Source organism: Chaetura pelagica, unplaced genomic scaffold, assembly GCF_000747805.2.
Source record: "Chaetura pelagica isolate M959 unplaced genomic scaffold, ChaPel_1.0 scaffold76, whole genome shotgun sequence".
NCBI classification, from domain to species: Eukaryota; Metazoa; Chordata; class Aves; order Apodiformes; family Apodidae; genus Chaetura; species Chaetura pelagica.
In genome coordinates this window covers 10,986,752-11,013,848 of record NW_009970723.1, presented here as the reverse complement: position 1 = coordinate 11,013,848, position 27,097 = coordinate 10,986,752, and the positions used below count along the sequence as shown (strand labels likewise).

General features: G+C 39.0%; 1 protein-coding gene across 1 annotated transcript; it reads left to right on the top strand.

The window, feature by feature from the left end:
• AZIN1 (antizyme inhibitor 1) lies at nucleotides 1-23,441 on the top strand. The gene is made up of 11 exons (XM_010006463.1): nucleotides 1-159; nucleotides 7,647-7,844; nucleotides 9,822-9,995; nucleotides 10,269-10,441; nucleotides 15,893-16,027; nucleotides 17,614-17,695; nucleotides 19,894-19,968; nucleotides 20,993-21,158; nucleotides 21,625-21,743; nucleotides 21,916-22,130; nucleotides 22,769-23,441. Exons 2-11 carry the CDS (start codon nucleotides 7,743-7,745, stop codon nucleotides 22,878-22,880), a joined length of 1,353 nt encoding a protein of 450 aa, XP_010004765.1. The 5' UTR covers nucleotides 1-159; nucleotides 7,647-7,742; the 3' UTR covers nucleotides 22,881-23,441.
• The last annotated feature ends 3,656 nt before the right edge of the window (nucleotides 23,442-27,097 follow it).

The window sequence follows — 27,097 nt, the reverse complement described above, 5'->3', positions numbered from 1 at the left end:
TGCATGCGTTTTTTCCCACAGGGCAAAATCTCTGATCAAGTTTACAACTATCCAGAGGGCTTAGGAGAAGTGCTTTATAGAGAACAGTTCGACTTCAACGCTGAGCCACCTTGGGAACCTAGCTGATGATAGTAGGGTTCCATCTCCTAACTTGTCCATGTAAGTCTCTTTTCCACCTGTCTTCATCTGTATGCCAGAAGATAAGCACTTCTACAAAATACAAACACCCTGTATTGACTTTCTGATAAGCATGATAACTGTCTTGTTGGTGTAGATTATCAACATTTAAAAATAGGGGCATGTATATTATATGGGGCAGAGCTATCTGATGAATTTGAGAGATTTAAACATGAATAAACTTTGTAAATAGTTACTTTTCTGAATCAGGACTGTTGGCTGTAGAAAAAATAAAATGCTATAACTTCAGTCTCAGTGGTGATGCACATGACTGTTAACATCAAATCATGACTTACTGAGTACTGTGTGGTTTTCAGGGTATTTTATACTTAAAAAGTTAACATTTGCAATTGTGAACAGTAGCTAATGCTGATCATGAAGGGTGTGCCTTTCCAAATGCCTGTCTCCATTATTTGCTAATTACTATCCACTTCCACAAATAGTTGTAGTTGAGCTACAGTAGAATGTGTAATTCTGTGTTGAATGGAAACTGTGTACCAATTATAATTGCCTTTAAATTTTTAAGAGGCAAATAGTTATTAAAGAAAAAGCCCATGGTAACTGAAAATAAATGAATACACATAGCTGAACTTAAGGAGCACAGAAAACTCTGGAATGTCTGTGGTTATCCTGTTCTGTTAAAATAAAACAATAGCTTTATGTGGTTTTGACAATACCCTTAAATGCATTTGTAATATCTGAGTTAAGCTGATTTTATAAGGTATTACTTTTTTCCTGTCTAGCTGGAGGCGTTTTTGTTTGGCTTAGTACCTATAAATTACATAATGGTCTTTAATGTAAACTTGAGAATGAGAATGGTTAAGTGCATCTAACTGAGCCAGGTACTTCTTAAAGACCAAAAAGAGTCAAAGTGCCAGTTCTGTTAGTATGTCTCTTAATAATGTACTTAACGTAGATGTGAAAATAGTGCAGTTAGGGAAGTACAGGATGAGCTTGGTTTATTATGATTTCTGGTTTGATCTCCAGAGGTTACATTATTTTTCTTTTGTTTGAAACTTCCTGAATTAACTTCATGTATCTAGTTCTATGTAGATGACTGCTCTTTTGCAGTGAATACTGTTAACACTGAAAATTCTCTGAATATCTGCTTTTTTGTAGATGTCACATGATTTTTTTTATAAGCAAAAGAGCTGAGAAAGTTTTCTCTCATGCAGTTTGAGTTTTGTCTCACTCTTGTATGTGGGTAGAAGCCTTGGATGACTTTTGCACTCAAGCATTTTGCACTTCAACAGGAATAAAGTAGTAAAAATACAGGAAAGACAGAATAATTGTTAGGAGGAAGGATTGAAGAAAATATAAAATCTTATGGTCCTACAAATGCATTTCAGTTTCTGCTTTGACTGAAGTTTTTATCCTTGAGAAGGCTGCTCTGGTACCTTCATTGAGATTATTCTTTCTCTAATCGATGCACTAATGTTCTGTGACAAACAGTGTAAGATATAGTTTGCCCCGGGATGGAAATGCCACTGAATTTGCTGTATTTGTAACTGGATGTTCATATAGTGTCTTTATTTTGACCTTGTATCTATTGTATGTTCAGTAATAACATACTGTACACAAATATACTGTAGTGGTAGTCTGCAAGTTCTGTTTATTGCCATATCTGGTTGATGCGAAGTGGAGGGAGTTAGCAATCAAAATCTAATCTGTTAATGAGCCCTTTTTATGCCAAGTAGAAGCAGTAGTTATCTGGAGTAGCTGGCCTCTTAAAGTTGTCTTGGCTTTTTCTGAGTGGAACTGAGTGGCAATCAGGGAACACAAGGACTGAGAGCATGAAGGGTTGGGGTCAATGGGGAGGCCAAATGCTAATAATGGCAAGCAAGTAGGATAGGATATGGAAGTATCTGCTTGCACTTCCATGAATATGCTGGTATGGTACAGCAGAAGTATACATGCACTTACAGGAGGTTTAAGTCATGTAAGTTGTGGTCAATGGAGACCAGTGACTGGAGACCAGTGATGACTGGTGTTCCTTGAGTAGCTGGTACTGGGACTTGAGCTGTTAAACATCTTTGCCAGTGAGATGGACAGTGGAATTAAGTGAACCCTCAGCAAGTTTGCTGGCAACACCAAGATGTGTGGTGCAGCTGACATGCTGGAGGGAAGGGTGGCCATCCAGAGGGACCTTGACAGGCTTGAGAGGTGGGCCTGTGTGAACTTCATGAAGTTCAGCATGGCCAAGTGTAAAGTCTTGGATCAAAACTAAAAGAGGGTAGATTTCGGTTACACATTAGGAAGAAATTTAGTGTGAGAATACAGAGACACTGGAACAGGTTTCCTGGGGAAGTTGTGGATGCATCCTCTGTTCAGGTGTTCAAAGCCAGGTTGAATGGGGCTTTAAGCAACCTGGTCTAGTGTGAGGTGTCCCTGACCAGAACAGGAAGGTTGAAACTAGATGTTCTTTATGGTCTCTTCCAACACAAACCATTCTGTAAGAGTACTCACTTTTGTAAGCTTTGTTAGTTTATTGGCTTTTTATTTGGCTTTTCAAACTTTTAAGAAACAAAAGTGCACAGTTCCTATAGATTGTTAGATGGAGCAGTATTAGTATCTATCCTTTTTGCTCACTTACTTCAGCAGAGATGCTCTTGTTCCATTGCTCATTTAACTGTGTAGGATACTCCTGATGCAACTAGGCCAACCTGTATGGGTGAACTCTGCTATGGCCCTCAGTGGATTTGTGCTGAGAGGCAACTTGGGTGATGCAGAATGTCCACTGCCTCTATAGGTAAATGCACCTGCTTCAGCATTTCCATCAGTTGGTGAGTGGCTGCATTCAGCTGAGTGATAAGGAAGTAAATTAAGTGGCATCTTGGAATTTTTAAGATACTCCCATTATAAGTAGGCATTTCCTGCACTGGAAACAGAGGACTCGTGTTTCTTCTTTTCTACTATACCTGTTCTGTACTTTATTGCCAATGTTAGTGACAAAATGCTTCTACTTTTTTTGTTCTGTTAGCCCTGCAGAACCAGTATTCTTACATAAGGAACACGATATGAATGTGTTTTTACGTCTTTATGATTTTTGCATCGGCATAACTGTTAATCTTATAAATATTTATTTTGCTTAATAATACATGTAGTTAAAAGGAAGTATTGAGAGCCTGCTCAGTTTGCAGACTTTGTTCCTTGCAAAGGAAGTTTTTAATGAAAGAAGCAAACCTCTAGATGTTTGAGGTTTTTTCGGACCAAACAATATGTAGTTTTGACAATGTAATGAAAAAAATTGAATTGTCTGTTATGGATGCTTTCATATGACAAGTGTGTGTTTAGTTAGTCACTTTTCAGAGCTTTTTAATTTTCTTGTGATCCAGATGTCTGCATTAATTGCAGTGTTTAAGTAAACTTTTATCTGAAGTTTTTCATCTGAGAAGTCATTGTGTTAAACCCTAAAGAGCCTGAGGATGTAATGCTTCAAAGAAAGCAATTGCATGCCTATGTAGCAGTCTCATACCACTTGACAGCTTTTGTTTGCCCTAAAATACATATCCTGGAGCATTGTGCAGACTTAAGATCTCAGGTGGTAAAATAGGTGGTGTTACCACACTGTCAAATCATGACTTGCAGTAAGTCAGCACTTCCAGCAAGAACTGAATTGCAATGATTTCTGACTCTTCTTAAAGATGCCAAAGTCTTATACCACCCTCTTAATTTCCCTATGTCTATGTTCATTTGCTGTTTCACGAATTTTATCATTGATTATCCTCCCCTCTCAAGAGGGAGGGCAGTCAGAACAGAGTAAGGTTATAGCACAATCCCAAATCCTACTGCAGGGATTAACCCCTTAAAGAAACATTGAGTGTGCACGGTTTTGTGGAGGTGCTGTAGCAGTGCTTGTAGGAATTTCAGTTTTCTCCTTGTAGAATATTCTTCCTATCTTCTCAAAAGGAGTGAAAATCTATAATTACTTGCAGAGCAGGAGAAATTGGAGAGAAATGGGCTGTGACTCTGAGAACAGAAGTTGATAGGCTAATACTGTGGGTTTTTTTGTTAGATGAATTTTGCAAAATGAAAATGTTTGGATGACATGAAAATGCTTGGGGAAAAAAACAATTGCTGCTTAGCAGCCTTGGAGAGGTTATACTAGGTTGGTCATGGTTTGTTGCAAGCTATTTTATTAAGTCTGTGCTAGCATGAATTCCTGTTCCTCCCAGCCTCTTGACCATGAGATGCTTTTGGATGAATGAACTGCAAGAGACAATGTTTGTTTTAGGAAATTACCATCAAAGCTAACAAAAAGCTCTTGCTGCCTGATTAATCCTTGCTCTTCTTCAAAGTTGATCTGGTCAGTTGAGTAAAACACAAATGTCTACCATTTTTTTTATGGAGTAGTCTGCTTGTCTGAAACGAATGCATCTTTCTCTTCTTAAACTTGTATTTTTCTTTAAATCTTAAGAATTAAACTTTGACTTATTCTGTTAACTTATCAGATCAGTGTTCTTTTTGTTGTTTCTGAAGAGACAGTAAAGAGGCCTCCTCCCCTCATGCTTTACTTAAGCCAGTCCTCACCCTCTTCCCCACAGGATCTCCCTAGAAGTAGAAGGGCAGCTTTTGAGGGAAAGTGCTCTACACCATCTCTGTCTGAAAGCTATAGACATCAGAATCAAACTACAGAAAAACATTTATTTCAAGAATAGCACAAAATCAGCCTAAATCCTCTCCCATGTAACTCAGATGAATGCAGCAACAAGACTTGAAGATTGATAGCTGGTGTTTGTACCAAGCTTCTTCGTTTCCACTACATGTCACCAGCAATTAGCTTGCAGGGCGGGTGCCTGTCTGGAGTCTGAAGTCCATTTGGTGCTGTAAGGGTTCCACTGGGTGTGCTGAGCAGAGGTGTGCACTCCTACAGTGGAAGGGACCCTGACCATCTGCATGCTTTAGAGTGTACCAGGTTGTACTATGAAAAAAAAAACAAACACAAAAACCCCTTGTATGTATGTCAAATGCTTTAGTTTGATAAAACCTGCTGGAAATGGGAATCACTTTGCTCTTGCATGTGTTCATCATAGTTGTTTACTTATTCCTCTCTGGGGGTATTCTTGTTTTCTTGCAAGAAGAAAAAAAAGAGCTATTATTGTAGAAGAGTTTGTGTTTATTACACAACTAGCAAGTTCCTGAAGATGCATAAAGTACTTTAAAATTTTGTAAAACATTAGGCTGTTTAACTCATAGTATGAATAAATTATGCTAAAATAATTAAACTCTGCTGTTAACTTTTTTCTCCTTTTGATCACATTTGAATACTCCAGAGCTATATCAGATTTTCAGTAAAAGCTAATGCCAGGTTTTCTTTCCAGGGAGGAGGGGAGGGAAAACAAACCAAACTCTTTGGTACTGTGCTCCTGGAAAACATTGTTATTTTATGGATTTGAACATGTTGAGGACTTTGTGTTAATCAGCTAGCAAATCAAGGATACTGCTGAAATATCTCTTTAGAGGGTGGCAGTAGCTATGTAAACATAACTGCAGTGTTCATGTTTGTTTCAATGATTTTGAGTCAAACTTGGCTCACAGCTTGTCTTTTGGTGTGGTGTTTTTAAGGAATTTTAGCTATTTATCACAGACTTAAGCTGAGATGCGACTGAAGAAGTTTATCCTGGTTCTGATGTTTACCACCTAGTCATTGTTTTTATAATTGTAATTTACTTTATTATCAGATTGACATAAGGATTTGTTTTGCTCTTTCATGACTCTTCTTTATCTTAAGGTTTCACTTAAATAAGCATATGAATTGCTGTATGTGTAAGACAAGTATTTTCCTACCCAGCATACTTGTCTATGTCATTCAGCTTCTGAATGTGACTGAAAATTTGTGCTGCCACTGTGTTAAATTCACCTGGCAGCAAATACTTCTCTTAAGCATAGGTGGCATACTTGAGTTATGCAGAAAGCATACAAAACTCTGCTGACTCTTTCCTCCATTTTTGGGTGTAATGACAAGCAGGAGCAACTGCTGCTTACTTGTCTCAGAATTTGTGTGAACAAAGGTAACTGTTCATGTTAACAATGTTAACCGAAGTTATGTTGCAAATTATGAAAATGTTTTTAGACTGTAGGGGGTTGATGAAAGAAACATGAGACAGTTAATAACATGGCCATGTGACCATTTGAAGCCAAAATCAGCATCTTAGCTTTTAGAGTCTTAATTAAGCATTTTCTTACCTTCAGCTGCCATGTTTTTGGTTTCTGTCAACACTTTTCATTAAAAAAATAATTTTGTTACTTTAAAGCCAAGTACAGGTGGCTTTAGAGAACTATTTTTTATTTTACAAATACTGTGCCATTTTTGTTCATAGATCAAAAAAAACATTTTGGGTGTCCATGTGAAGAAGGAATCGTGTTAGCTGACTGGTATTGATCAGTGTTGTGTTAGTCATAAAGATCACAGTTGAAACAAAAAAGGCCCTGTCAATCAGTTGCTATAAACTACTTTTAGTAGACTTTTACTGACTTTTTGAAGTTAGCAACTTCTGTTACAGATTACAGCTGTAACAGAATGTAGACTGCAGATTGTTGTATTCATCAAGTAGGGCTGATGAAGGTATATAATCAGCTGTTGGTAGTTTTTTTGCTGTCTACTGATTTTCACTGGAGACTCCTCAGTTCATGTTCTAAGACTGTATATTTAGCAATGGTCTCTGTCTTTGGACTTTGATTCAGTCTCTTTTGGAAAACACTGCTTATAAAGAACATCTAATCTGCAGTGAAGGTTTGAAGATAAGATGTAAATAAAGCTGGACTATAACTCTTACTGTGTTAATTTCAGTTCCACTTACTTGAGATGGCAATTTTTAAAACTACTTCTAGCTAGTGGCTTCTTTCTGTTAAAAAAAGATTTAATAGAGGTTAAGTGTTGCAGGTGATCTTATGAGCAGAACAACAAAATGTGTAGCAAATACAATGTGTGAAGGCAATGATTATAAATTAGCATCTAAACAAAAACCAGAATGTTAACACAAATATGCAAACCTAATAAATACCAGTGCTAACATTTAGCCAATAAACCACAAATTTCCTATTATAGTCAGTCTTTCAGTTTCATATTTGAGCACTGATGTTACTTAAGCTGCTATACCTAAGAATAACTGAGCTAAGGTGTTTGTACAAGTATGCTGCACTTGCAGTGTTTTCACACGGTGTGCATAAGCTCAATCCAGATCAGTGTGCATACATTTTGGGATGCTTCTTAAGACCAACCTTGCATCAGTGGTTTCTTACTCTTCCCTAAGTTTGTATCAGATTTACAGGACATAGCTTCTATTTTATTCTTGACTTCAGTAGAATTGCACTGTCTTATCCCTAGCAAACAGAGCATGGGTAGAGTAAAAAAAACGAGAGAGAGAGATACTGTTTGTAGTACATCAGATATAGAAAGTTCTGATTTTTAAATAGTGGTATAGTATGGTTTGTGCCCCTTTCCCCACTGATTTGTTTTCTTTATACAGTTTGTTGCATAATTTAAGGACCCGGATATAAGGCTTGGAAGCCCATCCCTTGTGTTTCTTGGTTTATGACTGTCGGCTTTGTGGAAAACGGCTGAGATGAAAGGATTTCTTGAGGATGCAAATTACTCCATTGGCCTGTTGGATGAAGGAGCAACTCTTGCAGATGTTATTGACAACTGTATTTATGAACATACTCATGTAAGTTTTCCAAATCTTCTGATTTAGTTCTCTAAGTTTTCAAACTAGATCAAGGTGTTTGGCACTGGTGAGGTGACAGCAAGAGAGGATCAGTCAGCTAAAACTCACCTTAACAAGTTGTTTCCTCTTCTAGTTTTACTTCTTTACTGTTTGCTCGCCTTGGGCTGAATTCTGTTGGGGAAGTTTGTTACCTGCCTCAGTGTCGCTAGCAGGAAAATTGTCTTGCTGATGTAATTAAATACAGTTTCCCATCTTATTGTTTCAAGATACTTTATTATCGGTGGGGTTTAGACCAGGAACATGAAATTGGGCAAGTGGGTATCACCAAGTTAAAAACCCTTTTTTAGCCTTTTCCCTAAAAATCTGTCAAAGATTTGAAAAATGTTTCACAACTTTAAAGCCACGTTTAAAGTCTGTGGTCAATCATAGTTGTATGGTTATATATCTTCCCACTACCTTTCACTCCACTGGAAACACCAGTACAAACATATCATGAGGTGCTACCTAACTTGTTCTTTCAAGGCAATAAACTGGTCTAAGCTATTAAAGCTTAGCAATCTACTGAAAAGAAACTTCTGTATATACAATAACAGCTTTATTGAATAAGGCTTCACTTAAGAAGCAGAAAGATGGTTTAACCTTTGTTTTATAGACAAGATTTCAGAAAGAGATTTAAAAAAATAATTTTCATTAACCAAATAGTATGTCCTTAATATGCCATACCTATGAGTTGTTCACTTTTCCTTTGGTTTAGCAGAACTAATGTTCAAATACAAGTGCTCAACTATAGTACAGCAAATAGCTAAATCCCATGGCCTTCTGAACTCAGGTGTAGGATTCCCAAATCCTGATTCCTAATATTCTTTTTCTGTCTAGCAAATAAATAGGTAAACTACTGGCAACATGTCATGTCTCCAACCACTGGCTGGCTCACAGAGGATAGCTGCCTCCTGCTGCTTTCATTTACTCCTTTAGCTCAAGGGGTAGAGGCCTGTGCCATGGATCTAAAGCTCCAGATCCCATTACTGCTGGTGAACCGTACAGGGGGTCAGTATGCTTCCACCCGATGGAATTTCTATTTGTGTTTTTTAAACAGAAATAAAGACATTGTATACAATAAGCCACAACATAGTTTCATATCTGCGGAAGTCAAGTGCTAGAATTAACATTTGATGTACAGTCTTAACTCAGAGCAATCATATATTTTGTGATAGTCTTTAATTGATATACAGTAGGCCACTCATGTACTGGAATTTTACTGAGTGCACAATATAAACAAATACAGAATTATCTGTTTGGATTTTGATCCACAACATCCACATCATGACTTGACATTAAGAGATTATGGTAACAAATGCACAAGGTTATGTACTTGACTCTGCAACCTTAACACGCTGAGTTTATTTCTTAAAATTCTGTTTGAACTTGGTGCTTCACAAGTTGTGGAGAACAGTCTCAAATTTTACTTTCTGAATTAAAATGCTATCAAAGAAGTTTTCAGTAAAATGAGCTATTAGCTAGATGTTAAAATAATGGTAGTGCATTAAATTTTATTCCCAGTATACTAAACTATATGTTGAGACTGTGGAAGCTTTTGTCCCAGTGGATTTTCTTCCTCCAAAAAGCTACAAACTTCTGAAAATACAAAGTTGGAAGAGATTTGTAACCTATTCTGTATTTTTAAGATAACAACAACATTTGGCTTTTTAGTGTCTTGTGTTCAGGAATCTCAGAATGTTGTCTAAATAGCATTCATAATATCTCTGAAGTGGTAGGTATTCCCTTTGGTTTTATTTTTTTAAGTAGTTCAAATTGCTAGGTGAAAGTAAAAACGAGGATTGATTAAGGTCAAACCTTAAAGTTAATAGCAAGGTGCAAGAAGTACATAATTCTTTAAGACTGTTTCATGGGATATTTATGTTTTGACAGCAAACCCACAATTTCAGACATTTTATTTTTCCTTCTTACTTTTTTTAGACTGAAAAAAGAGCATTTTATGTTGGAGATCTTGGAAAGCTTGTAAAGAAGAACATACAATGGCAGAATGTGATGGCACCAATAAAACCATTTTATCCTGTAAGATGCAATTCTACTCCAGGTGTACTCGAAATTTTGGGAGCCCTTGGTGTTGGATTTGCATGTTCCAGTAAAGTAAGTTTTTGCATATATCTGTGTGCCTTATTTTCTTCTGTCTACTGTTTAAAAATCAGCTTTGTTACTAAGTGCCATGATTATATATAATTTAAACTGTGAAGTCCTGTGTAACTAGTTGCTGCAAATGCCTATTTCCACCCTTGCAGCAGTGGATAGTTTTGTCTTTGGTATATCTGACTAGTCAGTCCAGTACTAGACCACATCTAATAAAAATTAAGTAAAGATAGTGCACTGGCCTGTGTCAAACTCTGGTATGCTCCTGTTTTTCAGGCTGAAATGGCATTGGTACAAGACTTGGGCATTTCTCCTGAAAACATTATATATACAAATCCTTGCAAGCAAGCTTCTCAGATAAAGTATGCAGCAAAAGCTGGGATAAACATCATGATTTGTGACAATGATATTGAGCTGAAGAAAGTTGCACGTAACCATCCAAATGCTAAGTAAGTGTCAAAATTCTGGTTTTATTTTTTGTGTGGTGTAAATTTAATTCTGTAAAATTCTGGGTTTGAGTTGCAAGCAAGGTACATGGCTTCTTTAATACAATTGTGTCTATTTTTCTCTTCTCTGATAGCTCTTTCAAAGGTAGCTGTTCTGGGTCTTGGCTTCCTTATGTGTTAGTAAGGCTCTTGTTTTGGGAGAAACCATCTTTATTCTTAGGGCAGTCTTCATGTAAAGATTTCTGTGGTTAAGCTTCAGAAGTCTGTAATTTTGTCATCTGCATATACATCTTCCTCCTGCTCTGTCTCCAGTGTTTTCTTTCAGGGTATTCTGTTTGGGTTATTAGTGGCTTCAGCTGATGTCAGGGCTGGGACTATTAGCAAGTGAGCTTGTAAACAGGTCCCATCTAGGGTTTGAGGGTGCTCTCTGGGTTACAAAATATGCCTACAGCTTTTTCCCCACTACATTAAAAGTGAGGAATTTGACACTAATTCCTTTTTTAGTCACTTCAGGATTGGCCCAGATACTTTCTGTAGGGAATTGATCAAAGCTGATGTCCTGGTTGTTAAATACAATAATTTTATTGCTGCTAATGTATCCTGGTCTCTTTTGGACTGAAGTGCTTATGTCATTGTGCATCCCATCCCTCATAGAACACTTTGGCTGTGGACCATACCTTTGAGAAATGTGGAGTCAGAGCCCAAGTGAACATTACAGTGCTTTCCAGTGAATAACAAGGTATAGCTTCGCATAAATGTCAGAGCTCACTAAGAAAGTGAATTCCAGACATCTTGTACTAAGCCCTTAGTTCTAGACAGTTCTCAGTAAAGTATTCTATCTTCTCTCAAAACTGTGGCCATAGTTGTAGAATTGGGAAGTTTCTAAGCTCAGTATCCAAAGACTCTGCTAATTCCACCTGGTTTGTTTTTTTTTCTAGGCTACCTCAAGAGTTAGTACTGCTATTGCTAGTGATTACACTCCATCCTCATGGAAGCCTGTCAGTGCTTTGTGTACTGGAGAGTACTTCCTCTGCAAATGCTGTTCTCTATGATGAAAAGTTTTGTATGCAAGATGTTAGCCTTGACATACTCCATGTATTTGAAAACCTTAGCAAAGCTAAAGCTGTCTCTTATGTCATTAGTGTTTTACCAGTTACCACTGGTGGCTTTAGTGTTCTGTTAGTTTTTGTGCTGATTTATGTCCATGAGTCTTAACAGCCTCTTTTAGAAAATGTTGTCTATTGTGACATGCAGAGCTAGATAAGTTAGGATACAGATTTTTCTGGATGCAGAGAAGTTGCAAAATGGAGAAACAGTGTGAAGGAGTAGAAGTAGAGAAAAACAATATAAACTCTTCACTTCTTTTCTAGAATCCCATAGTGTAATATTTGAAGAAGCTCCTGATTACCAAGGACAAGAAACTTAATTTCAACAAAAGAACTGCAGCTTTTTCTACATTTTCTAGAAACTCAATTTCCGGCTCTCCTTCTGGGTGTAGGATTCTCTTGTTTGGGTCATTAAAGCTTTGATGCTGAAGTGACAACCATTGAGTTTTCTTCTTTCTCTCTTCCTTGGACTAGTTTCAAGGTTCAGGTTGTCTGTTTCTATATGAAGCTAATTACACTTTGGCTGAGGAACTCCTGCTTAGAAAGCTGTAATTCTCCTTGTTTTCTGAAAATTCTTGTAACTTTCTGCACAAAACAAAGAGTGGATCCCTTCTTATTATATTTCTGCCTTTGGTAGTCTCAGTAATATGAACGACTGCATATACTTTGGAGGAAAGAGGAGAAATGTCAAATGAGTGCTTGAATCTTTTGCTACTTTATTATAAACTTTGACTGGAAAAATCTGAAAATAACTGCTGGTGTGCTGAGAGCTCCAGTGGAGGCACAGTTCTCCTTACAAATAAAACAAAAAACCCAAACATGCATCTAGCTCTGCCCAGGCTAACACCCAGAAAGAAGGGCCTTACTACTTTTGTAGGAATCAGAATTAGACTTTTTCAGTGGTTTGCACTAGAAAAGCATCTTGCCTAATCTATCATGCTGCAATGATAATTCATCAATAAAATTTAACATTGGTTGTCTTGCTTAAGAAACAGCTTTGTCTAATATTTGTGAGGTTACAGATGATATTATTATGGGTTTGAAATTTTTTATATTTTAAACAATTTAACAATTTTTGTTCTATCTAGTACCCTTTACAAATGCTTTACAAGTATTTGACTACAAATTTATTGAGCAGAAGTGCCTGTGCTAGTGAAGCAACAGGAAATGAGGCTAGTCAGCTTTTCAAGGGGAGTGAAGTTGTATGAGTTACAGTCTATAAGAAAGCTGGGGAAGACCTGTTCACTGGGGCATGTAATGATAGGACAAAGGGGAATGGTTTCAAGCCTAAATAGGGATAGCTTTGAGGTTGGATATTAGGAAAAAGTTCTTTAATATGAGGGGGGGGGAATCACTGGAACAGGTTGCCTAGAGAGGTGGTGGAGGCCCCATCCTTGGAGACATTCAGGGTCAGGCTTCATGGGGCTGTGAGCAATCTGTTCTAGTGTGAGATGTCCCTGCTTCTTGTAGGGGGTTTGGACTAGATGACCTTTAGAGGTCCCTTCCAACCCAGGACATCCTATGATTCCATGATTTCTTGGCAACCTGTGTGAGAACTTAGGAATTATTTTGTTCTTTATAAAATATATTTAAAATACATTTTCAACACATTGTGAGACATTTGGAAAGGACCTTTCAAAGGTCAAGAAGAATTCAGGACAGCTGTTAGACCAACACATGTTGCAGTGGCTAGGCTAGGTTTTGCTTGTTTCATGTCTTGAACTATTTCACTTGGAGTGTAGAGCTTTTATCACTTGTTTATGCTCTCCAACTTGAATAACCATAATGTGGTCTGTGCTGTCTGTGTGTATGTCATGACAATTTCTGTTAAGTTTACTACATGACTAATCTATATTGTGACATGCAGAGCTAGATAAGTTAGGATACAGATTTTTCTGGATGCAGAGAAGTTGCAAAATGGAGAAACAGTGTGAAGGAGTAGAAGTAGAGAAAAACAATATAAACTCTTCACTTCTTTTCTAGAATCCCATAGTGTAATATTTGAAGAAGCTCCTGATTACCAAGGACAAGAAACTTAATTTCAACAAAAGAACTGCAGCTTTTTCTACATTTTCTAGAAACTCAATTTCCGGCTCTCCTTCTGGGTGTAGGATTCTCTTGTTTGGGTCATTAAAGCTTTGATGCTGAAGTGACAACCATTGAGTTTTCTTCTTTCTCTCTTCCTTGGACTAGTTTCAAGGTTCAGGTTGTCTGTTTCTATATGAAGCTAATTACACTTTGGCTGAGGAACTCCTGCTTAGAAAGCTGTAATTCTCCTTGTTTTCTGAAAATTCTTGTAACTTTCTGCACAAAACAAAGAGTGGATCCCTTCTTATTATATTTCTGCCTTTGGTAGTCTCAGTAATATGAACGACTGCATATACTTTGGAGGAAAGAGGAGAAATGTCAAATGAGTGCTTGAATCTTTTGCTACTTTATTATAAACTTTGACTGGAAAAATCTGAAAATAACTGCTGGTGTGCTGAGAGCTCCAGTGGAGGCACAGTTCTCCTTACAAATAAAACAAAAAACCCAAACATGCATCTAGCTCTGCCCAGGCTAACACCCAGAAAGAAGGGCCTTACTACTTTTGTAGGAATCAGAATTAGACTTTTTCAGTGGTTTGCACTAGAAAAGCATCTTGCCTAATCTATCATGCTGCAATGATAATTCATCAATAAAATTTAACATTGGTTGTCTTGCTTAAGAAACAGCTTTGTCTAATATTTGTGTGAGGTTACAGATGATATTATTATGGGTTTGAAATTTTTTATATTTTAAACAATTTAACAATTTTTGTTCTATCTAGTACCCTTTACAAATGCTTTACAAGTATTTGACTACAAATTTATTGAGCAGAAGTGCCTGTGCTAGTGAAGCAACAGGAAATGAGGCTAGTCAGCTTTTCAAGGGGAGTGAAGTTGTATGAGTTACAGTCTATAAGAAAGCTGGGGAAGACCTGTTCACTGGGGCATGTAATGATAGGACAAAGGGGAATGGTTTCAAGCCTAAATAGGGATAGCTTTGAGGTTGGATATTAGGAAAAAGTTCTTTAATATGAGGGGGGGGGAATCACTGGAACAGGTTGCCTAGAGAGGTGGTGGAGGCCCCATCCCTGGAGGCATTCAGGGTCAGGCTTCATGGGGCTGTGAGCAATCTGTTCTAGTGTGAGATGTCCCTGCTTCTTGTAGGGGGTTTGGACTAGATGACCTTTAGAGGTCCCTTCCAACCCAGGACATCCTATGATTCCATGATTTCTTGGCAACCTGTGTGAGAACTTAGGAATTATTTTGTTCTTTATAAAATATATTTAAAATACATTTTCAACACATTGTGAGACATTTGGAAAGGACCTTTCAAAGGTCAAGAAGAATTCAGGACAGCTGTTAGACCAACACATGTTGCAGTGGCTAGGCTAGGTTTTGCTTGTTTCATGTCTTGAACTATTTCACTTGGAGTGTAGAGCTTTTATCACTTGTTTATGCTCTCCAACTTGAATAACCATAATGTGGTCTGTGCTGTCTGTGTGTATGTCATGACAATTTCTGTTAAGTTTACTACATGACTAATCTATATTGTGGCAGAGGGGAGAAGAAGCCAGTGGCTTTCTTAGTGGACATCAGTTTGAATTTTGAGTTCTAGAGTTACACCTCTAGAGGCTTTGTTGTGAACATGCCTCTGCCACTCCAGTGTTGCTGTAATTTAGCAAACTTGCAGCACTGGCACTGCAGTTTGCCAAACATAGGCAGAGTGAGAGAGGAAGCTCTCACTGCAGAAGACTGATAGAGATGGTCCTTACTGCCTCCGTGTTCCATGAGGAAGAAGGGGCAGGAAATGGACAGACTACCCCACCCCATCTCCACTCAGAGTGCTCAGTGAGGAGGGAAGAAGGATGTGGCCAGGGTGTGCTCTTAATGTGTCAGCCTGGCATCCTCCAGATGCTGAGTTTAAAAAATGCATTAGATGACTGACTGAAGGGAGCTATTTCCATGCTCTCCTCTGGCTAGAAAGGAGGATGGAGATGAGAAAAGCATATTAATGGTTTTATGAGAAAGTAACTTTATTAGAAGGTAACATTCTCTTTTATTACAGCACTCAACAGACTCTTGCTGCTACAAGAGTCTTAGTTGCTGCCTTTCGAAATCCCTTGTCCTTGTTGGCTCCATGTTTTAGCCCCTAATTGCTAGTTTTTTCTCTGTACAGGATTGTTTTTATTAGGTTCACTTGATTCATCCATCGATGGAGCTGGAGTATTGACAACATAATCAACACACTTCTGACAGTCTTCAGGCTTCACATGTGCTGATGATGTAAACCAACTGCCCCAATCATCTTCCCCTTCTCTTAGGCTCTTACTGCACATTGCCACAGAAGACATTACTGCTGATGAGGAGATGAATATGAAGTTTGGCACCACCCTGAAGAACTGTAGGCACCTCATGGAATGTGCTAAGGAGTTGGGAGTTGAAATAGTTGGTGTTAAGTGAGTAGTTTTTTTGTTCTCTGGTGGCTAAGCAGATGCTTGTATTATGTGCTGAAGACTTAGAATACAAAGAGTTTTTCCCTCCTTTGGCACTACTTTACAGGGGTCTAAAAAAAAAATCAGCAACAATAACAAAAATAAACCACCTTCTGGATCATGAGTTTTTGCTTGCAAGCAATGGTAATATCCAAGCAAAACCAAATATGAAACAAACTATTACAGATACCAAAGCAATTTGGAATGGAGTGTCAGAAATCCTTCTGTCAGCATATAAGTAAAGAAGCCTCTCCTGTATTCTAGCTGTCCTCTGAACTTCTGTGGTATCTTGAATTTGTATTTCTTCCATAATAAATAAGTGCTAGTACAGCATAGGGGACAGACTTTGAACAAGATGAACATGGGTTTGGATTTTCTGAGTTAGGTCCTATGTAATTTTCCACCCATATCAAGGCAAAATAGCTGAAGTTTTTACTTCATTCCTGCAGATGATAGGAATGAATCCTAGTGTTCGGAGAGCTTCCAAATGATCTGTGGTATTATAACTTAAAATTTGACACCAATATTTTACTATCTGAAAGAAAAATACATGCAGAAGTCTTCTGTCTACCATCAGTTACCTAATGTATCACATACTCAGGAATGTTCTAAGAAAGCAACCAAACAAAAGAGGTTAGCTCATCAACAAGGTAAAAATAGTATCTAAAATGAAAGCCAGGGGGTTGAGGATTTAAACCACAATTGTTTTGATATAAGTCTGTTGGAAATTTGTTTAAAGCATAAACATAGTATAATGATTACAAATTACAAATGTATTTAAAAATTAGAGGATACTGGTGAGAAAATGTATCTCTCTTGTATAAACAAGCAAAAATCACATGGCTTTTTTACACTATACTAGTCTTTAGGAAGCCCATTAGGAATGTTTGTGCTTGTTTTAGTACCTCAGTTACTGCCAGTATTATGGCACTACTTCAATCTTGTCAGAGACATCAGTTGCTCTCTGCTTCTGATGATCTGCTCACCAGCCTATTCAGTCTTGCTGTGAAACTAGAAGCTGACCAGGAGTGAAGAGGAATGAACAGGGTGGCAGTGGGACTCACATCTCCTCACCCTCTCCCAAATGTGGGAATAATTAGGGAGTGTGTACAGTACAGCCCTAGCTTTGAGAAGAAAACTGGATGGACCAGGGGGAAGGGTATACAGGCAAAGGAGTACTAAGTGGTATAAGAGAGGGTAGACTGTATATAGGTACTGTGTTGGCATTGGCACCCATTGGAGAACAAATTTTAGCCACTTTGATAATGAGGACTGAAAGGTTCAGTCAATCTGATATTTCTTAAAGACAAGAATATTGTAGGACATTCTTAGCACTAAGAGCAAGACACACCAAGTACAAATAGAAGACAGGTATAGAAGGCAGTCATCTTCTGAACTTACTCTTTGCACAGTTACTGTATTATCATGCAAGCTTGACTCAATGCACTTGGGAATTAATTGCTTCCAGTGGTGTTCTAGATGGTGAAATGGTTTGCATTGTCTGAAAGCTGCATGGTTCAGTGTATTAACTGCATTTTTATTTCTTTCAGGTTTCATGTTTCAGGCTCTTGCAAGGAACTGCAAATGTACATTCATGCTTTATCTGATGCTCGGTGTGTGTTTGACATGGCTGTAAGTATATATATATACACACATGCAATTGCTATAGTAGAGGGTCCATTCTATTCTAATACTAACAAGCCAACTATATTATTTCCTAAATATATATTGACATAGGAAATGGAACTTTTAGTAAGGGACTAAATACTTCATTGTGAGATGTGTGGCACAGGTAAAACAAATGTTAGAATCCTAATTATGCTGTCCAGAAGGACCCTGACGGGCTGGAGAGGTGGGCCAGTGCCAGCCTCATGAAGTTCAATAAGGCCAAGTGCAAGGTCCTGCACCTGGGTTGGGGCAACTCCAAGTACAAATACAGGCTGGGGGGAGAATGGCTGGAGAGCAGTCCTGAGAAGGACTTGGGGGTGGTAGTTGATGAGAAGCTCGACATGAGCTGCCAGTGTGTGCTGGACCTCGAAGAGCAACTGCATCCTGGGCTGTATCAAAAGAAGTGTGGCCAGCAGGGTCAGGGAGGTGATTCTGCCCCTCTGCTCTGGTGAGACCACACCTGGAATACTGTGTACAGCTCTGCAGCCCTCAGCACAAGAAAGATAAAGACCTGTTGGAGAGGGTCCAGAGAAGGGCCACCAAGATGATTCAAGGCCTGGACCACCTCTGTTATGAAGACGGGCTGAGATGGTTGGGGCTGTTGAGCCTAGAAAAGAGAAGGCTCTGGGGAGACCTCATAGCACTTTCCAGTACTTGAAAGGGGCTACAGGAAAGCTGGGGAGGGGCTTTTCATCAGAGAAGATAGTGATAGGACAAAGGGTAATGGTTTTAAACAGAGAGAGGAGATTTAGGTTACATATTAGGAAGAAATTCATCACTCTAAGGGTGGTGAGAAACTGGAATGGGTTGCCCAGGGAGGTTGTTGATGCCCCATCCCTGGAGGTTTTTAAGGTCAGGTTGGATGAGGTTTTGTGCAACCTGGTCTAGTGGTGGGGTTCCCTGCTCATGGCAGGGGGTTTGGAACTTGGTGATCTTCAAGGTCCCTTCCAACCTTAATGATTCTATGGTTCTAATTGTGGGCAAATGTTAATGAACTCTGTCCCACTGACAGGCAGTAGCCTGTAAGTTATCTTACAATAAACCTTGTAAGATGTTTTCATGTGAATTAGTTTCTCACTTTTAATAAAGGCTTTTTAAAATTCAAATCTTGGTCCTGCAAATACACAGTTGACATTTTAAAGTTATGTTAAAATACTAAGCATTTGTGTGCTGGCGTTTATTGTGACACAATGATTAACTTGGTGCATGTGATTTCTGAGATTAATAACTAAGCATCATAAGAAATTAAGGTGTAATATTGCAGGAGGATATCCTGACTTGGATTAAAAGGAATGGATTTGTCAGATACTTTAGATGACTCTTGTGAGTCTCATGTTCTATGTGTATTTCTCATACTACAAAATCAAAAAATCCCTTTCTGTGAACATCTGTCTTCCTATACATGAAAAGCTCCTAAATAGAGAAGATTGGAAATCTTTCTACTGTTATTACTGCAGTCAGTGTGTTGTCTGAGACTGGGTAACACATGGAGGGCAACAGACCTGCAGTTCTCACTGATCTTTGTGCAAATTCATTGTAGCAGTATTGTCACTTAAGCAGTATCCAAAAGGCTGGCATTGTATTTATTTGTAAATTCCGAAAACTTTCTGGTCAGAGTGCACTGGTCAGCTCAGCAAATCTTGTCTGAATGTAACAAATGCCACAAGATGGGAGTTGATGTTGCTGTGGGCCTTCTACTTGAGAATTGTGTAACCAGCCTCTGACATCCCAATGTTATTAATACTAGATTTAATGGAGCTACACTAATTTTTATTATGCCACAACTCCCTCATGTACTTTGCTAAATATACTCACAAATACATAGAAACACAATAGACAGGTAAAGAAACATATTTTTCTGTTTCTACCAGTTTTTGTACTCTTATACTACATGTATATTTAGATACCTGTCCTGCGTATATTATGGAATCTGTACTCTACCTGTTACAAATTTTGACAATATGGTTTTTACAGTTTGCCACATCCTGATCACTGTCCCTTTATTCAGGATAACAAACCCACCAATTTATTATGCCACAACTCCCTCATGTACTTTGCTAAATATACTCACAAATACATAGAAACACACAGTAAAGAGCAACAGAAATATATTTTTATGGTTACAATTGTCTGTGTTCTTATGTTCTGCCTCTGCATTTTAGGAAGAATTTGGCTTTCAGATGAACATGTTGGATATTGGTGGGGGCTTCACAGGTTCAGAACTTCAGCTGGAAGAGGTATGCAATGTATTAGAAGTTCAAACTGGTTTAGGAAGTTGAAGTGTTTAAGCTTCAAAGTGCAGCTAACATTGATAGCTGAAACCTAGTCTGAATTCCATGTCAGACTAATTCATAAGGTCTGAATAATTGGTTTTAAGGTCTTTATCATGGTTGGTGTAATCTGTCCTCGGAGGTCATCTGCATTTCTCCTTAATCCTATTCATATTGGGTGAATGCTGATTTAAGCATGGCACAGATTAAATTCCTATCCTAAGCCACCTTCAAAGTAGTAATTCGACTTTTTTGGCAGGTGACTTGTTGTCACACTGCTTGGTCTGTTGCATTGTTTGGGCCAGGGTTGTTTAGCATGCTTTGGATTATGAACCTCCTTGCTACTGTGTGAAAGTTTCTGCTTTAGAACTGAAGACTGGCTTTTATCTTTGCTTTGGCTAGCCTTTGATATGGCCTAAAGGGTATCTTCAGTGTGCAGTGGCACATAAAACAGAATAACCTGTTTAGACTTACGTTGTCTTAAACACAAACTCCTTGAATGTAGGTCAGTGAAAGTGATTAAGTGAAAAGTTACTGACAGCAATTGCAGTTTTTATTTCTTAGTTCTGTTACTTGTCTGGAATACTTGTTGATCTTAACTATCTGGCTTAAGATTTGAGCATCAGTATTAAATAATTCAATTTCTAAAATGACAGTATTCAGAACTGATCACAAGAAGGGCCCTGTCCTTGTTCTTCTCGATTCATATGTAATTTTGCATTGCCTGTTGTGCTGGACAAACTTTGAAGTTACTTGTGCACTGTTGTGGTATGTCACAACTTGAACTTTGGCTGGCAGGAGGGACTGTGTAGTACTCAGATTCATGGTATTCAGTCTTCTGTAAATTTTGGAACTCTGGTAAGGGCACTGCTCAGAGAACAGGGGAAAGGAGTAAGCTTCTGATGTGCTTACTGGAACTGCTGCTGACAGTGTATGTGATGTACGTGTAAGCTGAGTTTCATGGGTCTTAACTCTGACTTCAACTTCCTAGGTTAATCATGTCATCAGGCCATTGCTGGATGTCTACTTTCCTAAGGAATCTGGTGTTAATGTGATTGCAGAGCCTGGATGCTATTATGTTTCATCTGCATTTACACTAGCAGTTAACATAATTGCAAAAAAGACTGTTGAGTATGATAAACTTCTTCCTTCTGGAGGTAAGGGTTGTTTTTATCTTTTACATGCTATGAATCAGCATAGATAACTGCCAACTTTTAGTCAGGATGTGCTAGTTTGTCTCAGCATCTCTTTAATACATTTCCTTATGCTTACACTGTAATCTGCTTCTGGGTTCTGACTTGTTACCAGTGTAGCTCTCTCGTTCTGTGTTACATCTATGTGGCACTTCTTGTCTCCTTGGTAGGTTTGACTTGTTAATGGTTAAACCTCTAGCAGGTGCTTTACAGATCACAGAGTGAGCTGATTCTTTCAAAGTAGAAATTTATATCAACAGTGATTATTACCAAAATAATTTTATCAAGCCTCACACTTAGTGTTACAACTGAATTTATAATCCTATTCCAGTGTGTATAGAGCCCCCTTGCCAGAAGAAAGTAGTTTACTTAATTTAGATTACAAAAGGACTATTTATGACTATTTAGACTACTTCTTCTTTACTTTCAGTGGAGCAAACCAGGAATGATGATGAACCAGTATTTACATATTACATAAACGATGGTGTTTATGGTTCTTTTGCAAGTAAATTGTCTGAGAAACTGAATACTATCCCAGAGGTTCACAAGGTGAGTTCTTCTGTACTATTCAGAGGTAATCCTTATTATCCTAACGTTTTTATATATAGTTAACACTTTGTAAGTATATACTTATTATTTATAAAATTATTCTCACTTATATTTGAAACATTTCTTATTTGATAAACTAAACCTTGAATTACCTGGATCATTTTTTATATAGAAATACAAGGAAGATGAGCCTCTGTTCCCAAGCAGCCTTTGGGGTCCATCCTGTGATGAGCTTGATCAAATTGTGGAAAACTGTCTTCTGCCTGAGTTGAGCGTTGGAGATTGGCTGATCTTTGATAATATGGGTTCTGGTACCTTAGGTGAACAGTCTACCTTTAACGACTATCAGAGGCCACTGATTTACTACATGATGTCTTTCAGTGACTGGTAAGAAGATACTCTTGATAGTGACAAGATTGTTTTCACTTCCTTTGAGAGTGTACAGTTAGAACCAAATACAGATTATACTTGATTGCAAATACAGGAAGATGCAACTGAGTGGAAGAATGTGCCTTTTTAGTTGTTTTGGGGTTTTTTTTGTTATTCTGTTTGACTTTGCTAAGACTAAAGTGGGAGCTTTGATAAAATGCCTGCCTTGCTTTCAGATTGACAAAGAGCAGCAGAATACCTGGTGTAGACTGAGTTTAGTGGTAGTTGTTGCTGAGTAAAATCTTTTACTATATGGCATCAGCTACTGAGGTTTCTTAGTACCAGAAGTTGCAAGCTGTGTACAGTGTGTCAGTGCTATTGTAGATGGGAAGGGCAGTGATGCTGTTGTGGGGGTGAGAAGCTGGGTAACCTGTTCCAACACCCAGGTAGCCAGGGCCCTGTGCTGCTGCCAGGGGGGAGTCATGGCCTCCCTGTGCCTGCCAGGCACTTGCAGAGCTGCTTCTCCACCCGCTGCTGAGGCTGGGGCTGATCTATCCAGGGGCAGCAGACCTCAAATGCTGTACTCAAGGCTGGTTTCTGATGTGAAATTGTACATGAAAACACCTTATTACAACTCTTGTCTCTTTCTGCTGCAGGGATGAGATGCAAGATGCTGGAATTGCTTCAGACACATTGATGAAGAATTTCTTCTTTGTGCCTTCTTGCATTCAGCTGAGCCCAGAAGACCGCTTTTCCACTGCAGCTTAAACAGGCATTAACGCTTCATTTAGACCTGCAGTTGCAAGTCTGTAGTTTGTCTGGTCAACATTCCTGTGTGGAAGAAATGGAACAATCTTGAATTAAATTCATTTTCTTCAAAACTTGAAAAAAATAGTAATAGCTAAATGGGGGCCAGGCAAAACAAGCTACAGCTACAATTCACTATGGGGTGGGAGGGTTAGATAATGGCATCCAAATTTAAAATCAAGTTCATTCAACCCCTGAGCGTTTAAATATGCAACAAAATGGATGACTTAGTGGAGATGGAAACCCATCACTTGGGTTCTTCAACAGTTTACATACAAGTACACAGTTTTTATACTAAGGATTCCTGTTAGAAAAGTCTTGTAAAGTTATTGTCTTTCGCCCAGATATATCAAATGTCAGTGGGAGACCAGTGTGACTTCATTAGATGTTTAGTGTATTTAGAATGTGTAAATTTGTGCTTTGAACTGTAGTTTAATAAATGTAAAATTGCATCATAGTATTTGTTGTATTTGACCCTTGATGTACCCCTTGTATGATTGCAATAAAACTTTGTGTAGATTTTACTGTTTTTCAGGCTAACTTCGGGAGGGGATAGGCAGAAGAGGTAGCTATAAAATAGATGTACACAATTGTTTTGAGAAGCCTTCTTTTCTCTAAGCCATTATTTCAGCTTTATAATTTAAGCTTGATAAACCTGCATGAGCTGAAAGTCGTGTAAGTTTTGGGAAGGCTAAAAGGGAACTTCTAGTGTTGTTTTATTTGTGGTTTGTTTTGGTTTTTTTTAGAGTATGACCTTAGATTCAATTCTTCACACCAATCAGCAAACCTGTGATAGCTGTGCACAGAGAGGGGTAGTCTTCTAGCTAGTGTGCATGTAGTGCCCCTGAGGCAGCATGGGTTAGTCCAGCTATGCAAGTTGTCACAAAACCTTTACCTTTTATTATTGTAATGGTGTTTATTGAAAAGGTCTAGCTTTCAACTTCAGCTAGTTCTGTGTAGTGCTGATGCCTAGAAGGGCTACACAAGTCTTCAGAAACTTCCTTGCTGTCTTGCACTGGACTTTAAATAATTTCCAGAAAAATAAAGGCAAAATACAGTACTGGAAGTACATACATCAACTGCATTGAGTAACTGGAACTATGAAAACTGTTCAGAGGATTTCTTACATTACTAGAGCCTCTGGATTCCCTCCAGGACATTTTCTTACTTTCTCATTTTAACTTTCCCCTATTTTTGAACACTTGGAGTGAGGAGAAGGGATGTCAGTCTTGGAAATGGTGCATTAAGTTCTGGATCTTGCAGTCAAAGGGAACATATTTAACCCTGTAGTTAGAGGTAAACTCTCTTCCTTTTGGTTGCAAGTTTAATTTACATGAGTGCCAGTTGGTAGGAAATCTTAACTTCTGGCTCTCTAAAGCACAGATTTAATAAAACTCAACTTTTATTTGAAAGTAAAGAAAATTCAATTTGGACATTTGTCAGAACAGTTTTTCAGACCAGATAAAGTAGGCGTATAAAATGGCTTATGTTTTGAAGATATGGTCTAAGAAACATTTATTACTGTTATTCAATATGGAAGGAGGAGAGGGAGTAAATGACAGTGGGAAAGGTGATGGGGTTTTCTTTTGTGTTTGTTTTGTTGTTTCTTTTTTAAACCTAAAGTTACTAGCCATCCCTGTGTTTCAGACACAGACTGCTGCATGGTTTTTAACTAAATACTAACTACAATTGCCTAAGATAGTTTAACAGGATTTTTAATGCAGTCTTAAGGAGAGTTGTTAACTTACAGATCAGTTGAAAAATTCCTCTATAAGTGATACAGTGGTCAGAGCATAAATATTTGTTGTACTTGAAGAGAGTTTGCCATTAAAAACAGCCTGGAGTTTGAACACAGTATGTATTTCAATTTGATTTGCTAAGTGTTACTATTTATATTGTGATTGCAGTTCAGAATTTTACTGAAAATATAAAAGCTGGCTGGTTTCTCTATAATACTTGGAACTAACATAGCTTGGCCATGCTTGACATGTCTGCAACTTCCTTTGTTGATTGAGGCCACTGCTCTTGTAGCCCTGCTGGTCTGGCTAGCTGCAGCAAATGGGGTTTTTTTGGTACTGACCTATGCAAATGGTGTTTCAGTTTATAACAGAGCTACTCACTGTGCATGCCAAAGGGCTCCCACCTGCTCTGGCCCCAAGTACTTCTCTGCTGTTACCCTTCTGCCTGCATACCATTTCCCAAGGAAGATCTGGGAATACAACCTGAGAGCACTGTGTGACTAGTGGTGCCAGTTATTCCTCAGGAACTAGAGAAGACAATTCTACTTTTTCCTTGTGTGTCTAGGCACCTGCACAGCTCACTTTTGTTGGCATAAAAGTGGGTGCCCTGGATCCATTGGCTGTGTTGCCACTTCATATATGCTCTTCATTGCTGCTGTTTGGGAGGGGCAGTGAAGTAGTCTGTTAATGTTTCATAGTAAGCTGTTTGCAGGTTTGAATACTGCTTTTAAAAAAATATAAAAATCCAAAATTAAACAAAAGCAGATGTTTTTACAGATAGTGTAGTGAAAAAAACAGGCTTGTAGTTCTACTTACCTTTTGGGGTGGATGAAAGGCTGCTTTTAGTCCCTGATCACTGGGTAGGTGGTGATCATCTTAGCTCCCACAAAGCAGAGGCCAGACCTTCGGCCTCTGGTGTGGTGGTGTTCTTGGGGCTTTGCCTTAGGCAGCACCTGCAAAGCAAACGCAGTGCAGAGGGGAAGCAGCAGGGCCCATCCCCTGAGGGCAGGCCCGGTGCTGATGTGCCAGCTGCTGAACACTTCGAGGAGCTGGGAGCAGAAACAGGGTATGTACCAAAGGTGGCTTGTCTTCACTGGTCTGACCACGACTGGAAGAGAAAATTATTTCTGTAACTGCCCCTCCTCCAGTTCATGTGTGGCAGGAAGACATTGAATGATGCATGTTTTAATTTTCCCTACAATGGAAGCACTGTGCTGACTGGGCTTGCTCATTCTCTGAACTCTTCCTTTATTAAAATTCAGAATTTCAAGTAAGTAGTGGCCTGTAATTGCCACAATTTAAGTAATGCTTGTTGCTGTGCTATGTGATGAGAATCCTGTCTTTCAAGCACCTGCCCTGAGTGTTAGGGGGAATCATGGTCTGTCACTGCCTGCAGGTCCTGCCCCACAGGCACCTCTCCCAGTGCTGAGGGGGTGGGTTTGTGGGCAGTGCTGGTGCTGAGGTGACAGAGGGAAGGCAGGTGAAGACCAGGACTGCAAGGCTATTCCTGGAGAGCCTTGATACACATGGCAGTCTGCTCTGCAGTCTTGGGAAACTGGGTGGAGCCAACAACAGCACAAGAGTGCTGTGGACCCCAAGTCCCTACCTTTGGAATAACAAGCTTTCTCTCACTATATTTTAATCTCTTTGCAACTGCAAAGTCTTTAATCTGAAGTAAGTGCATTAATGGGATTACCCTGTCAGCTACATGGAACAAAGCTACTTGAGCTTGTCAGCATGAGTCAGAGAAGGGAAGCTTTTGGGGATGTGGCAGCAGGAGCTGGCAGCCTTCTTGGACCAGCTGCTTCTCAACATCTCTGCACCCACAGTGCGCAGCCTGGGGTTAGAGGCAGGTCTTTCTCCAAAGACTATGATGCTTCCCCTGATAATTCAGTTGAATATGAGGCTGAATATAAGAGCCAAGAATTTACAATGCAAATACCACCGAGTTTCAATTGAAATTGTATATTTTAGTCAACTACACAGTCTCTGAATATGGCCCTTCTTCATACCATTATTTCTTAATTACAAGCTAATCGTGTGTAAGAAGCTTATTACATTTCTGACACGGAACTCACTACCTGCTGTTAAGATGGTGGCAGCAGAGGGGAGCTGATGCTTCAGGTCTCGGCAGCAGCAGCAGCCTGAGGTCACTCGTGCATCGGTTGCTGCGGCCGGGTAGAGGAAGGCAGCGATGGCGAAGGGACGCGCTGGGGAGCAGCGCTCTGTGCTCAGCAGAAGGACGGGCTCCAGCGCCGCGGTCCGACACCCTCCTCCCAGTACATTCCCTTAAAAAAAATCCCTGCAGGTACTGGTGCTTGGAAGCTGCCTCAGCTCTGCCCTGCCCCTGCCCTGCCCCTGCCCCTGCCCCGGGAGCCGCGGCCTCTGAGCAGCAGCGACTCGGGGAGGCCAGTTCGGGTCAGGAGGAAAAGAAGAAAC

What these genes read in the sequence shown, in the direction of transcription:
- AZIN1 (XM_010006463.1), top strand. Translation starts at nt 7,743, where the DNA reads ATGAAAGGATTTCTTGAGGATGCAAATTACTCCATTGGCCTGTTGGAT. An exon ending in CGTAACCATCCAAATGCTAA is followed by an intron (nt 10,442 to 15,892) that starts GTAAGTGTCAAA and finishes CCCTTCTCTTAG; the next exon opens with GCTCTTACTGCACATTGCCA. An exon ending in CTATCCCAGAGGTTCACAAG is followed by an intron (nt 21,744 to 21,915) that starts GTGAGTTCTTCT and finishes TTTTTTATATAG; the next exon opens with AAATACAAGGAAGATGAGCC.